Source organism: Streptopelia decaocto (assembly GCF_964273445.1).
Source record: "Streptopelia decaocto genome assembly, chromosome: 16".
Classification (NCBI taxonomy): domain Eukaryota; kingdom Metazoa; phylum Chordata; class Aves; order Columbiformes; family Columbidae; genus Streptopelia; species Streptopelia decaocto.
In genome coordinates this window covers 7,798,272-7,812,383 of record NC_138671.1, presented here as the reverse complement: position 1 = coordinate 7,812,383, position 14,112 = coordinate 7,798,272, and the positions used below count along the sequence as shown (strand labels likewise).

Genomic DNA, 14,112 nt, shown 5'->3' with positions numbered 1-14,112 from the left:
CAAAGCTCACACCAAATCGTATTTGGGACCTTACTAAACAAAAGGCTGCTAAAAACCTAAACAAAAAAATAAATAAATTGCACCTTGACTTCTACAGCAACCCCAGGACCCCAGAGGGTCCCTAACACGTAAATCAGTCAGCACTGTGTGCATACCACAGTGTCACCCCAAGTCACCAGCACAAGCATTTGCTCCCCCAGGCAGGAACTCAGCAGCTAAAGGCCTGAGATAAGGTGCTGAAACACAACACCTGCACTTTCCACTTCCCCCAGCTGCAGCTCCTGCGTATCTGCCTTGCACAGGCTTTGTGAAAATTAAAGGTGCCAGAGAGCACTGAGGTTTTCAGGCAGGAGGAAGGGTAGCAGGACTTTAAAGCAGCCCATGAGCCTTACTAATATTGAAAATGTTCAGCATTTTTGCGAATGCCCAAAGGCAGCTCAAGTGTACAGCAGGAACGCTATCCTACAGCTGAGAAATCTTGACATTAAAATTCAGCTGGGTCTCAGGTAATCCTGCTAATTTGTTAGAAAAAGCATCAACTGCTGACACCAGTTTGCAGTACTTTCACAGCTCAAGTCACAAATTCCATCTCACATTCAAATGAAGAGATGGCTTTAGCCATAGAATAGGAACTGCTCTTCAGGTTTGTTGGGTCGGGCAAGACATAGGCGGCAAACATATTTGGGAAGGGAAGCTTTGTGCTTCCAGGACTGCTTGGGCTTTACAATATTCAGCAACAATGACTTCCCAGTGTTTTGACCAGGGAAAGTGGTCATGGAAGGCAGGAAAGGAGCACACAGAGCAAGAGGGTAAGAAATCCTGGCTCATCTTCTATTCACATCATCATCACAATGCTGCTAATGACTATCTAGCCAGGAATCAAAGGCAGGAATGCACTTGGATAAACTACTTTTTCGGTTGGTAGAGCAGATGGGGCTTTGTACCAAATGCTAGCTCTATCTCAAGAGAAAGTTTCTTTTGCTTGTTAACATCAGCAATCGCACTTTTTGGATCAAGCAGCAGTCTGCCTACGATTTCCAACAGGAAAGAGCAACAGCAAGCGTGGAACTTCTAGAAGCAGCAGCAAAAGTGATCAGCCTACCTATTCCCCAGCTGAAAAAAAAATATTTTAACCCCCCATAGTTTAAAGAAAAGACAGGAAAGCTCTAGGATTATAATTGCGTACAGAGAACTGCTTTTGACCTTGCGCTAGGAATTGAAGATGCTGTTTCACTGCCCTCAAAATTTGCAACACTTTATTTCTCCCCTCCCTCTGTTACAACACTTGCTCTATCCAGTACATGTGCCAGGGTTCATCGATCTCAAAGTGCTTGACAAACAGGAGACAGCAGCCAGCCTTCTACACAAAAGTGGGATCTTACATACAAACAAGGCACATGATGGCACAAGATGGGGCTAGCGAAATCCCTGGCTCCAGGAGTACCTTCACCCTTTACCCACTGCAGAACTAAGGAAAGAAGAGGTAACAAAAAGGTGCAACAAGCACCCTCTTTAATCCATGGTTCGGCTGTGGCCAGGACAGGTTAACATTTTTTAAGTACGTCAAACAAGAATCTCGCAGCCAAAGGTGCTAGAGAGCCAGAGTCACAGCCAAAAGATGTATCTGCAGAAAACAGCTGGCAACAGCACTCAAAATTAAGCAAACTTTAGGCCCAGGACGACCAGGTGGTGCTGATGGTTTGTACCCCTCCCAGCATGGACAATGACAAGCATGTCAGGCTTACCTGGCTTGTTCTCACCCATCGGTGTAACACATAAAGGGCTGGGTCACCAGAGAGCTAAAAAACCTGATTATAACCACGAAATAAGTCCCACAGCGTGTTTTCAATGGCGTCAGATTTGTTTTTAGACACCCCGAGCTGCAGCGCAGATCATACACAATGCCTCTCAATTTTGTTAGCGGGCAGCTTTTCAAATGGAAAAATCAATATGAAAAGTACACCTTAATTCCTCAAGCACTTAGGAAACTTCTCCCCAGGGTCTGTTACCGGAGAGGTAAAGATGCCTGACCACAGAAAGGAAAGACAGACAGACCATTTATTTACACAAGTATCTTTGATTTCTGATCCTTCCCAGCCTAGCTTTTTCTAACACTGCAAAGGGTACAGTTACCAAACGGCTAAAACCAGAGCCATCACTTCTGGATTTGGGAATCCAATAACAACTCCTAAGGCAGTGTTTACTCACCCAAATCAAGGCAGCTTTATTTAGATGCTGAAAACCACACTCGACCTGGGACAAATTTTTGCTGCAACAGCACACAAAGATTTTATTGGAAGGCTGCAGTGATTATATTGTGGTTCTTTAGAGAAAGATTTTAAGGTAGAAATACATTGCGTGGTAGTATCTTTTCTGAATACCTGTTTTCATTTTCCTTATCTCCGACTGGTCACGTGTCTAATGACACTGCCACCTAAATTTAGCTCATTCTGTTAGCACTTGCAATCCCACCGATGCCTGTAGGACTGCAACACACCTTCCTTCATTCCTCTCAGTCTCCCCTCTCTCCTTCGGTGTACGTGGCCATTTCTGAAATACCAAAGTAGATGCCAACACCAGAAACATCCCCAGAGCAGCACCCGGACCCGCTCTGCTGCAAGAACAGCATCGGCCGCCTGTTTTCCGTGCAACGCCCATTCCTCGCAGGCCCCTTTGTGCTATATTACAGTGCCCCCTCGCTCGCTTTTGTCTCCGTACTGTCAGTCAGTCTGTGCTAAACCCCACGTCGGATGAACTTTGGGAAGTGGGAATATTCTAACACATACCTGCACCTCGTGGCTCTTCAGGTATAATTAAGAGGCCACAGATTTACATATGCCTCATCATCTGGAGGGGTAAAGGCTCACGTAAACAAGGGCAGATCCAAGCCACGGTTCCTTGCCACTGAAATCCTTATCTAGCCAAGGTTTCCCTATTCGGCTGTGAACTCCCCTAACACGGGCGATGACGACACCATCCAATAAAGGCAGCGATACTGGCCCACATCCCCAGAGAGTGAGAGGGGTTTGGAGCTGACTGCAACCACCTTCACAGCCAGGCCTTTCCTTAGAGTCATTAAGCCCCAGTAGCCACCCAAAGAGCCGAGCTTGCCACCAGCCAAAGGCAGGAGCGACATTTGCGCCAGGCTTCCAGGAGCGCCATGCAGGAAGGGAAAGGGACATCAACCCCTGGAGGACACGGTCCATGCTCCCCACACTCAGGCTGCTGCAGCAGCAGGCAAGGAGGGGGCCATAGGGGAAAGGGGCAATAAGCCCCTCCTGGGGTGGCTCCAGAGCAGCCGAACGCCCCGGCCCGCGGGGCAGCGAGCCGGCCGGCAGCCCCAGAGCCCGCAGGCCGCGCAGGCCCCTGCCCCGGGAGGCCTCCAAGGCGGAGCCCCGGCCTCGCCGCCGGAGCCAGGACCCCGTGCGGGGACACACGGCCGCAGAGGCCGAGCCAGGCCGCGGACACCCCCCCTCGGCGGGAGCCGGCGGTGCCCGAGGCCGCCCCGGTTACCTTGGTCTCCTTGACGTGCTGCTTGATCCCCTCCGGGTACCACTGCACCCGCACGTAGCCCCGCCGCAGCGGGCTGGCGCGCCCATCCTCCGCGCCGCCGGCCCCGGGGCCTCCCGACTCGGAGCCTCCCGAGCTGGCGGCGCCGCCGCCGGTGCCGCGTCCCCCGCCGCCCTCCTCCTCCTCGGAGTCCGAGTCCTCGCCGTGGATCAGGCGCACCAGGCCGAACCGCACCGAGCCGCGGTAGCGGCCCGACACCAAGTCGTGGGAGAAGAGGAGGCGCTGCGAGCCGCCCGGCGGGGCCGGCAGGGGCAGGGCGGCGGGGGGGGCCGGGGCGGCGGGGGGAGCCGGGGCCGGCTCAGCGGGCTGGTCCGCCATGGCGCCGGGAGAGCGGGAGAGCGCGCGGCCGCGGCGCAGCCTGGGGGAGGGGCGCTGCGGGCCGCGCGCAAGTAACGGCCCGGGGGCGGGGCTCGGCGGGAACACGCCCACCTCGGGGACACGCCCACCGGGAGGGACGTGGCGGGTCCGGGGCGGGGCTGTGGGGCGGGTGCACCGCATCGTCCCGGGATCACCGGTTATGGGGGGCTGCATTGCATCATCCCCGGGATCCCCGGTTATAGGGGCCTGCACCGCATCGTTCCGGGATCGCCATCTGGAATATTGTGTCCAGTTGTGGCCCCTCAGTTCCAGAAGGACAGGGAGCTGCTGGAGAGAGTCCAGCGCAGGGCAGCAAAGATGCTGAAGGGAGTGGAGCATCTCCCGTGTGAGGAAAGGCTGAGGGAGCTGGGGCTCTGGAGCTGGACAAGAGGAGACTGAGGGGTGACCTCATTCATGGTTATCAATATGTAAAGGGTGAGTGTCAGGAGGATGGAGCCAGGCTCTTCTCGGTGACAACCAGTGATAGAACAAGGGGTAATGGGTTCAAACTGGAACACGAGGTTCTGCTTAAATTTGAGAAGAAACTTCTTCTCAGTGAGGGTGACAGAGCCTGGCCCAGGCTGCCCAGGGAGGTTGTGGAGTCTCCTTCTCTGCAGACATTCCAACCCACCTGGACACCTTCCTGTGTAACCTCATCTGGGTGTTCCTGCTCCATGGGGGGATTGCACTGGATGAGCTTTTGAGGTCCCTTCCAATCCCTAACATTCTATGATTCTATGATTATGGGGGGCTGCATGGCATCATCCCCAGGATCCCTGGTTATGGGGGGCTGCACCGCACCAGCCCAGGATCCTGGGCGTGGGGCTGCAATGCATCATCTTCAGGATCACTGATTATGGGGGGCTGTACAGCATCGTCCCTGGATCCCCGTGCATGGGACTGCACCACATTGTCCCACAATCCCAAGTTATGGGGCTGCACTGCATCGTCCCGGGATCCCCAGCTGTGGGGCTGCACCACATCATCCTGAGATCACCCATTATGGGGGGCTGCATTCCATCATCCAGGAGTCCCTGGTCTTGAGGGGCTGCAATACATCATCACTAGGGCCCCCAGGCATGGGGGCGGCTGCGCTGCATCGTCCTGGGATCCCAGACTCTCGGTCACTAGTAGAGCAGAGAAATCCCTAGCTCCAGTGCCCGTCTTGAGCAGCTGATGGGTCTCACCCCATAAGTGTGTGCACCTCTACTATGAAAACCTCAATATTGCAACCCTGATGCAGGTGTCTGCACGGGGAAGGGACACAGAGCCCACCCTCTGTCCCTCATGCCCACCTGGGCCATCCCTGTCCCTCTGAGATGGCCACCCTGGGCACAGGGTGGGGGCCACCCTGGCACTGGGCACTGCCTTTTGCTAGGAGGTGCCCCCCCAGCTGACAGCAAAGCCTGGTCTTGCTTTTTATGGCTCCTAGAAGCCCCCATTGGGGTGTGCCAATCAGCCAAATATTTGGCTTCATCGACTCTAAGGGGTTTTTTTCCCTCTCCATCTGCAGGGATTTTTGAAACAGAAGTGGTTTCTTGAGTGGGTCTTGTTGCTCTGGCAGGCAAAGGGCTAAAGGAATCCAAACCAGCCTTCACTGCCTGCCCTTTACCCAAAGATATCCTGTCTTTTTGCTCCCTAGAGCTCCCCACCTGTGCAGCATTGGCTGGAATTCTACAGGAATGCCCCAAGTCCTCAGCCTGACTTGTTTTGATGCAGGAAAAACCCCAGAAGTGGCAGAGCAGTGTTTTTTCTCTTTCCCTCTCCCTTCCACAAATGCAAGGATGCTCTTCCTCAGTTAGATCAGCCAGCTGGCTATCATTGCTCCTTCCAAGGGTTTTCCTTTTATGAAAATCAACAGCGGTAAGGGTCTGCCTGTGCTCGCCTCCAAGATTCACCGCCCCATGAGGGAGCAGGGACCTTCTCCTCAGGCCTGCTGGGATTTTCCAACCTCGAAAATGGCCCTAAAACCCTGGGAAGGAGCTGGGAAGTGGCTGGGGCAGAGGGGTGCTACATGGATGAGGGATGCTCTGGGAGCTGGCTGGCATTTCAGCTCTGCCCGGCTCCTCGGCTATCCCAAGATGTGGGCAGCAGGATGCTCTAAGTGGTGCAGAAGTATGAACTATTCCTGTCCTGCCTCCAAATCAGGGACTTGTGGGGATGGTGCCTTCCCCTGGGCCCAGGTCAGCTTGACCTCCACCCAGCATTTGATCACTTGCTACAGCATAATTTTAATCAGAGGAGAATCGTGTTGATGTGGTTCCCTGCTGGGGCATTTCTCAGCATCCACCCCAGGGATGAGGAGCAAAATAGAGCTTAAAGGTACTATTGGGTAGGAAAACAGCAGCCTACCCGTGGGGAAAGACAGTTTAAAGATCCATTTGTTGCCACGTGGTTGTACAGCTGTTTACAGGGATGTGCTTCTGGGAGTTCAGACCTCTGTCTACAGGCCATGACCTCTGTGAAGTGGATGAGATAGAGGGCAGAAAGGCAGAGCTCAGCACTTGCTGAGCACACAGGTGCCTCAGGCATGAGGATTTTACCCTCTGACCACTGCTGTGCTGGGGGGGTGCAGCACATAGAATCATAGAATCCTTTCAGTTGGAAGTGACCCTCAGGATCGTTGAGTCCAACCATAACCTAACCTAACTCTAGTACTAAACCATGTCCCTAAGAACCTTGTCTAAATGCCTTTTAAGCACCCCCAGGGATGGTAACTCCACCACTGCCCTGGGCACCCTTACCAACACCTGACAACCCTTTCCGTGAAGAATTGTTTCCTAATATCCAATCTAAACCTCCTCTGGCACAACTTGAGGCCAATTCCTCTTGTCCTATCACTTGCTGCTTCGGAGAAGAGACCAACACCCTCCATGCTACAACCTCCTTTCAGATAGTTGTAGACAGCAACAAGGTTTCCCCTCAGCCTCCTTTTCTCAAGGCTAAACATCTCCCCTGGGCATTCAGCCACCCCACCTGGAGCTGGGGACAAGGTACTGACCTCTCTCCCTCTGTAGTCAGAGAGAATTGCACTTTTGTGGGAACTAGAACAGGGCTTTGGGAGGGGGAAAAGGTGCTTTTTGGCTCCATGTTCTTCTCAAGGTTTCAAAGTGCAGCTTTATCCAGCATGGTGATGCTTCTCATCATCTCCTTAATGTACATTGAAACAGCAGCTAATAAAATATAGATAACATGTAATGGGCATACGCATGTGTGTAGATGGAAACTGTCCCCCTTCAGAGCAATTATATGCTGAAGAGCATGTAAGAGCCACAAATAGCCATGCAAACAATCACATTCCACAACCAACAGGCTCACAGCAGGGGGATCTTAATGGGGACAAGTCAGGGCTGTTCACTCATTAGCAGGAGTTGAGGGTGGTGTGTTTCTGCACTGTGATCCCAGCTGGGGCTGTGATGTGCTTCCTTTGGGAAGTGACACTGAGGAAGGACTCATCACTTTTTCAGGACACGACAGCCCAGGGCCTGGACTGCCACAACGCTGATGTGCTTCGGGCATGTTGCAGCCCCTGGGTGTCAAAAGGAGCATCTTCCATTCAGCAAGCCACAGCCTATTTGGATCTCCACCGAGGGACCTCAGCAAGTCAGGCCAGCCTGCAAAATCCTGAAGCAAAACCAAGTAGCATTTTACATGTGTGATTTTTTTTTTTGGCAAATGAGTTAGATCACCAGCACCTCCCTGTCAAGAAACTGGCGAAAAGCAAGCCCCAGCCTTCCTCTTTGGACCCACCTATTACTGGGTACACCTCTCACAAAGTGTCTTTGCACAGGCCTTGCATGGGTTAATGGGCGAGTGCTGGGCGGCCTGCTGGGTACTGGGATGCCCTGAGACTGCTTGGAATGCCAGCAGGGTGCCAGGAGGCTTGGAGGGTGCTGGGGATGCCCAGAGAGTACCAGGATGCTCACAGAAAGCTGTGATGCTCACAGGATGCTGGGTGCCTGCAGGTGCTGGGTACCTGCAGGGCTTCGAGATGCTTACAAGGTGCCAGGATGCTCACAGGCTGCCAGGATGCTCGGAGAGTACCAGGGTGCTTGAAGGGTACCAGGATACTCACAGCGTACCAGAATGCTCACAAGTGCTGAGATGCCCTCAGGTACCAGGATACTCACGGGGTACCGGGACGCTCATAGGGTGCAGGGATGCCCGGAGGGTGCAGGGATGCCCGCAGGGTGCCGGGATGCCCGCAGGGTGCCGGTGCCGGACCCGCGGCGGGGCTCTGGTGCCACCTCGTGGGCTGTCGCCTCCCGTCGCCGCGCAGGCTCGGGCCCGGCGGCTCCCGGCCGGGCGGGAGGGAACCGGCAGTCCCGGTTTGTTGGCCCAGAGGAGCAGGAGCTCTTATTTATGAATCCCCTGATGGGGCTGGTCCAGGCCCAGCCTTGCTCTGTGTTGCAGGATTTGGCTTCCCCATAGGTGGCATCTGGTTCCCATGCATCTCCACGGGGTCACCCTGGCTGCCACCAGCAGTGTGCTGGGGCTGGACCACAGGCAGCAGAGCTCCTGTGGAGCTGTGAGAAGCAGGACGTCCCAGTGAAACATCACCCAGCTGCCGTGTCCCAAAGTCAGAACTGGATATAAACCAGTTGGTGCCTTGGGACTGGAGGGTGGGGGCTGCCTTTGCTGGGCTCCTTCACACCTCCTCATCCCTCTCCTCCCAGAGCTGTACCCCAACCTCCTTCTTCCCCAGGATTGTGTCGTGAGTGGCCGTGACCTAGTTACAAGCTGCCACAGTCCAGCAGAGAAGGAAATGAGGCTAATCACTACCAGTGCCTGAGCTCTGGGCAGGGGATAAAAAAGGTCTCAGATGGGTCCTGGTCTCCCACTTTTGGCTGAGGTTGCCACGGCCAAGCAGATGTGGGTAAAACTGTCCTCTTCTGTGCTTGCACTCTTTTCTCAAAAGCCCATGCAGAGGAGTAACAAGATATATCAGCCTTGCAAAGGCACATGTTGATCCGGAGCATGTCAAAGCCTCAGTTCGAAGCCTGAGGCTTCCCTGACCATTGCTGGTATCCCAGCCAAACTGTGAAGCAGCATCACCTCCCCAGCTCCCCATGTGAGGGTCTGCAGAGGGAACCGGCCCTGTGGTCTTGCAGAACAGCATCAGCTGCACTGATGGGCCAAAAGGAATATGTCAGAGGAAATGTACGTATGTGTGTGTTTGCATAGCAGATATATATAAACATTTCAGAGCACAGAGCAGAACCAGCCCCTTTAGGGTCTATTTGGAGGCTGGGGCTGGGGTCTGGCCACCATCCATAGGAGCCCTGTACGGCTATTTCAAAAGACCACCAGCTCACAGGCTCCTAAGCTGCACCAAATGCCCCACTCCAGTGGAGAGGCTGGAGGGACGCTGGCTTTGTGGGACCTGCTGGGGATTATAACTGCTCTTTGGCAGCACAGGAGCGGAGCACTGAGGGATAAAAGCAGCAGGTAGCCAGCCTGGCAAGTGCTGAGAATATCGAGTATGTCCAAAGAGCCTCATCCTACTGAGAAGTTCCAGCAACGATGAGCGCTTGCATGCTGCCAGTCTGCAACAGCTAGTGAAAAGGGAGGAGAGAAGGGAGAATGAAATCAGAGCCTGCAGCTGACCTTGCAGCGATGCCAGGCTGCAAAGTCCTGCTGCCACCCCTCCTGTGTCACTGCCAGGAGAAAAGCATCACCCTCTTTGGGTACGTGGGTCCCCTCAGCTAAGCCAGGGGAAGGTGCAAAATGGGGATGTAAGCAGAGTGTCCAGCTTGGTAATTATGCGAGTAATTATGTGAGTTTGGGAGAGAAACCTCCTCAGATGGTGCCACATGGGGGAGGACACTGATGCCTCCTGCGTCCCCTGTGATGGCAGACCCTGCCCCTTGAGGCCAAGGGACTACAAAGGCTGCGGCCACCCAAAGCAGCTTGTAGGAGCCCACACAGGCAGATCACAGGAAAAGCCACAAAACCATGGATGAAATTCAAAGAGTAAATTTATTTCCCTTACCTGGTGAGCTGAGGGAATCTCCGAAACAGCGCTCAGGCAGGAATGCAGGTACCGCGGAGCTCAGGCTTTGCGAACAAGAGTGCAGCTTGCTGGTTTTCATTCACGCAGGCATAGTTTTTCCACTGTGCTTTGATCTTTTTAACAGCAGAGCAAGAATCTCAAGGATGTTCAATAGGTGCCTCTGAGTCTATCACTGACCTACGTTATTTAAACACAGGGTTCTACCAGTCAAGCACACAAAACTAAACAACCATGAGTGTGATATATGTGGTTTTCTACACCCCAGGTTCAGGTCACTTCCGTGCCAATCTCCCATTATATTCCCACACCCCACTGAGCACTGGGGTAACCCAGCAGTGCGACAGGGACAGTGACAGAGGGCAGCACAGCTGAGGAGCCCCTTGGCTGCATGTGTGTTACTCCATCCCCAAGTCCTGTCAGAGCAAGGGACACACAGTGGTTCATCTGCCTCCCACGTGTCGTCCCTCGCTGCAAATCCTACCCAGAGATAATTGCCGTCCTTCTGAGCGGGCACACCAACGGAGGGACCAGCCGGCTGCGGGGCCAGCGTGACAGCTCGGGGCTCTTTGAAGATGCTGAGAGAGTTGCTAAATCTGTAAATCTCAGCACGCTGCTGTGGCTCTCTTTTAATGGAGTTTTTGACCCTCTGCAGCTGTGTGGGAGCGGGGAGAGACACAAACCCAGCTAAACCCACTGAATGCAGCATCCCTACTTGGCTATTCCAGCCACGGGCCAGCCCCTGCTCTGCTGGCCTCAGTTTAATGGCTGGGAACTGCTCTGAAATGCCATTTCTGAAGAGCAGAAAGCTGCTGGGTCATATTTCTGTCTTAATTCAATGAAAAAAAAACTTAAAAGAGGGAGTTAAGAATGTAGCCCCAGGTCACTTTGCCCATGGCTGGAAACTAAAGCATGTCCTGAGCTCCCCTGGAAGTGTCCTGGGTGCAGTGCAGCCAGCGCTGCCTCCTGCTCCGGGCTTCTTTCTGGGCTGCATCTGGCTCATGATGATAACGATAAAGCCAACATTTAAAAATCCTTATTTTTGCTGACCTTCCCAGTCATTTCCTTTCTAGCAGCTCATGTCTGGGATAATCCCGCTTTTATTACACGTCCTGATGGGGACAAACATTGCCGCTTTGCCCGTGCAGTTTCCTATGTAATAGCTCTCAGGGACCAAGGGCTGTGCAGGAGGAGACACTTGGTCTCTGCAGTAAGGTCCTTAGAGCACAAACCTTAGGTCTGGCCCCCATCCTACAAGAAGACAGCTGATTCTCCTGAGAAACTCCCCACCGCTCAAGCCCAAGGGACGGTCACGCTTGGCATGGCCAGCACATCCTTGGCACAAAGAAAGCTCATCCACTCTCAGCAGGGATGCTCCAGCTTCTTACAGGCTCCCAATGCCATCTGAGAGGTCTGGATCTGGCATAATGTATCGCTTTTTGTCCCTAGCCAAGCCCTCTGCTCTCCCTGCCTGGCTTGCAGAGCCGAGCAATCAGCTAAATGTTTTATCCCTCTGGCAGTCATGCCAGAGGAAAAAAAAAAACAAACAAGCCTGATGGGATCCTTTTGCTGGGTTGTCACCTTAAAGCCTCTCACCTCTCCCTGTCTTTCATCAGGGTTATAAACTCCTTAGGGTGTCATCACGTGCCCCATAAATAACAAAGATATATAAGCGGGGCTGTGGAGGGTGCAGCAGACAGAGGAGGAGAGGGAAAACCCCAGGGCTCCTCTCCTGGCAGCTGCTGGACGGCACCACCGGGGCCAGGCGGGCAGAGCAGTGGCGCGGGGTCCCCGTCCGGTAAGCACCCATGTTCCTGTCACATCCCGGTGGTACTAACAGCCTTCGGGACAGCTGCCTCAGTGTCCCAGCACTGGGGCAATCACCACGGAGGGGAGGTGGGTTGGTGTGTGGAGCTTGGCTTGCCTGAAAAATTGCTTTGGTGGAGGTAAGACAGTGACTGTCGTCACAGCCCCTGTCCCATCCTTGCGCTTCCAACGCGTCCTGTCAAAAGCCATGTGTAGTAGGGACTCCTCTCATTGAAATTCTCTGTGTTTGGGGTCTGCAAAGAACTTGAGCTCTTTTGTAAAGAATATTTGGCTTCAAAACTAGGTGAATAACTCCTTACTACTAACGAATTCAAAAATTCAGGCTCCAAATCCAGGTAGACACCCATAACATAATATAAAGATGTCATTAGTGGGATTCTGCAGGCTTGCCTGTTTATTTACACATGAACATCACTATGTACTATATAGATGCTTTGATCTCTAGTACACAAACACGAGTTTGGGGAAAATTTACAGGAGGAGCTTTTGGGATGTTGCTACATGTGACATATGTATTGATCGATCGATATGTACCAGGTCTGGTAAGGAGCTACAGCACAAAATTTAGCCTGGGGTTTAAGAGACTTGAACAATATACAGGAGGCTGTGTTGGAGCATGAAAGACAGATGCCTTGAGCCAGGGAAACAGGAGTTTCTTGCTCACTTGGTTTCTTACTTGCTCTTTGAATTGGGGTGAGGTGAAGGAAACCTCTGCAGGTCAGATGCTTCCCAGGTGTAAGTGCTGGTATCCCCACGGATGTGCAGGGCTTGGGATCAGCTCCAGGAATGGGCTGTGGAGGGTGACAGCTTTCTCTGAGCTCTGCAGGCTGTATATAACCACCACAGGAGACGTTTGCATCTGCAGGGAGCGGAGAAGCAAAGCAAAAAGTTCATTTCCAGAAAACAAATATATCAGCCCTCCAGCTTTATAACCCAGGTTGCAGGAATAAAGTGCTGGAGAGGAAAAAATATGAGGAATACAAGCTAAGGAGCAACCTTTCCACATCACTAGATTCTGCTCTGGGCTGTTGCTGGTTGGGGTCTCAAGACATTTCTAAAAATAGCTGGAGGGATCTGACTCCCCTTTCCCTTCTGTCTCCAATGGGAACAGAAGAGCCACTCACACAAGGGTTCTTGAGCCATCCCCCAACTCTGCAGATGTCCCCATAGAGACTTTCCAGTATTCCGTTCTTTACAGCCTGTGTATGATCTGAGACAAAGACTCACTCTGGGACAGTGACCTGGCTACTGGTGAGCAAACCTCCCTGGAGCATGAACCCATCACCATTTCAGTTAGTCCTTGCAAACACCCCTTGCTGACTAGAACCAGCACTGGGGATGCTATATAATTCCCCCGCCAAAGAAAACCTCTCTCCCTGATGGACCCGATCCCTTGGATACACATCCACTGTTGAATCAGCAATTCATTGAAAATAAATCACAACAACACCTTGTCTCACCTCAGGCAGGATAAAACAGGCATTTCAAACACCCAGCCCTCAGCATTTCAGGATGGAAAATTCCCAGCTTGCACCGGTTCTGCCCTGCGCTATGTTTGTGCGGGTAATGCTTTTGTTTCTATAAATCCTATTAGCTGGAGGCAAGCCTATAATTAGCAGGCAAAGCTGGCACCTCTCAAACAATAATCAAAAATGACCTGGCTTCACATTGACTTTGCTGCAAATTGCTTGAATATTGGGCTGAGCAGTGCCGGACAGACAGACGGCTCTGGCAGCTCTTCCCGCTATTTCTGCCTGTGGGACGCATGTGCTTAGCAAAGTTATTCGCTCAGTTTGTGGCTCTCTCTGGATTTATTAACTCGGTTTGCTTGCACATGAAGCAGGAGGCAGATTGAAGCGACAGGCTCTGATCCAGGTCAGGGGATTTGGCCGGGCGGCGCAGGATGGTGCTGCTGCATGAGCTCGGGGGCTGATGACCCTCCTGGGAGAACTGGGGGGTCTGGGGTCCTGTGTCACAGATGGCATGTCCTGGGGTGGGCTGTGCCTGCTGGGATTACACTGCCCAAAGCTCCTGGGACAGGGGGCAAAGCCTGGGGGCACCTCACCCATGTGGGATGCCCAAGGCTTGTGGCATTCACTTGTCCTGCCGTTGACCTGTCTCAGTAATGTCTGTGAGCACAGACGCAACCAAAGAACCCAACAGGGACTAAGCTGTGTCACTTACCCACTGAGCAAGCCAGAGAAGGGAGTAAATCCTGGAACTCAGGCTGTCTCTGGGGGGCAGACCTACCCCCCCGCCCTGCTCTTCTGCCCGTTCCACTGCCCGGCTTTGGCACGGGCTGGGGCGGGAGATGTGGGGCAGGAAGCTCAGCCCCATGCCTGCTCCTG

General features: G+C 53.2%; 1 protein-coding gene across 1 annotated transcript in view; it reads right to left on the bottom strand.

Annotated features, from left to right (window-relative positions):
* The window catches only part of UBE2O (ubiquitin conjugating enzyme E2 O), a 60,516-nt gene extending 56,588 nt beyond the window's left edge, over positions 1 to 3,928 (bottom strand). Inside the window, exon 1 of the mRNA XM_082066724.1 lies at positions 3,514 to 3,928. Within this exon, the coding sequence (XP_081922850.1) occupies positions 3,514 to 3,888 (375 nt within the window). The 5' untranslated portion in view covers positions 3,889 to 3,928. The remainder of the gene's footprint in view (positions 1 to 3,513) is intronic.
* Positions 3,929 to 14,112: the final 10,184 nt, after the last annotated feature.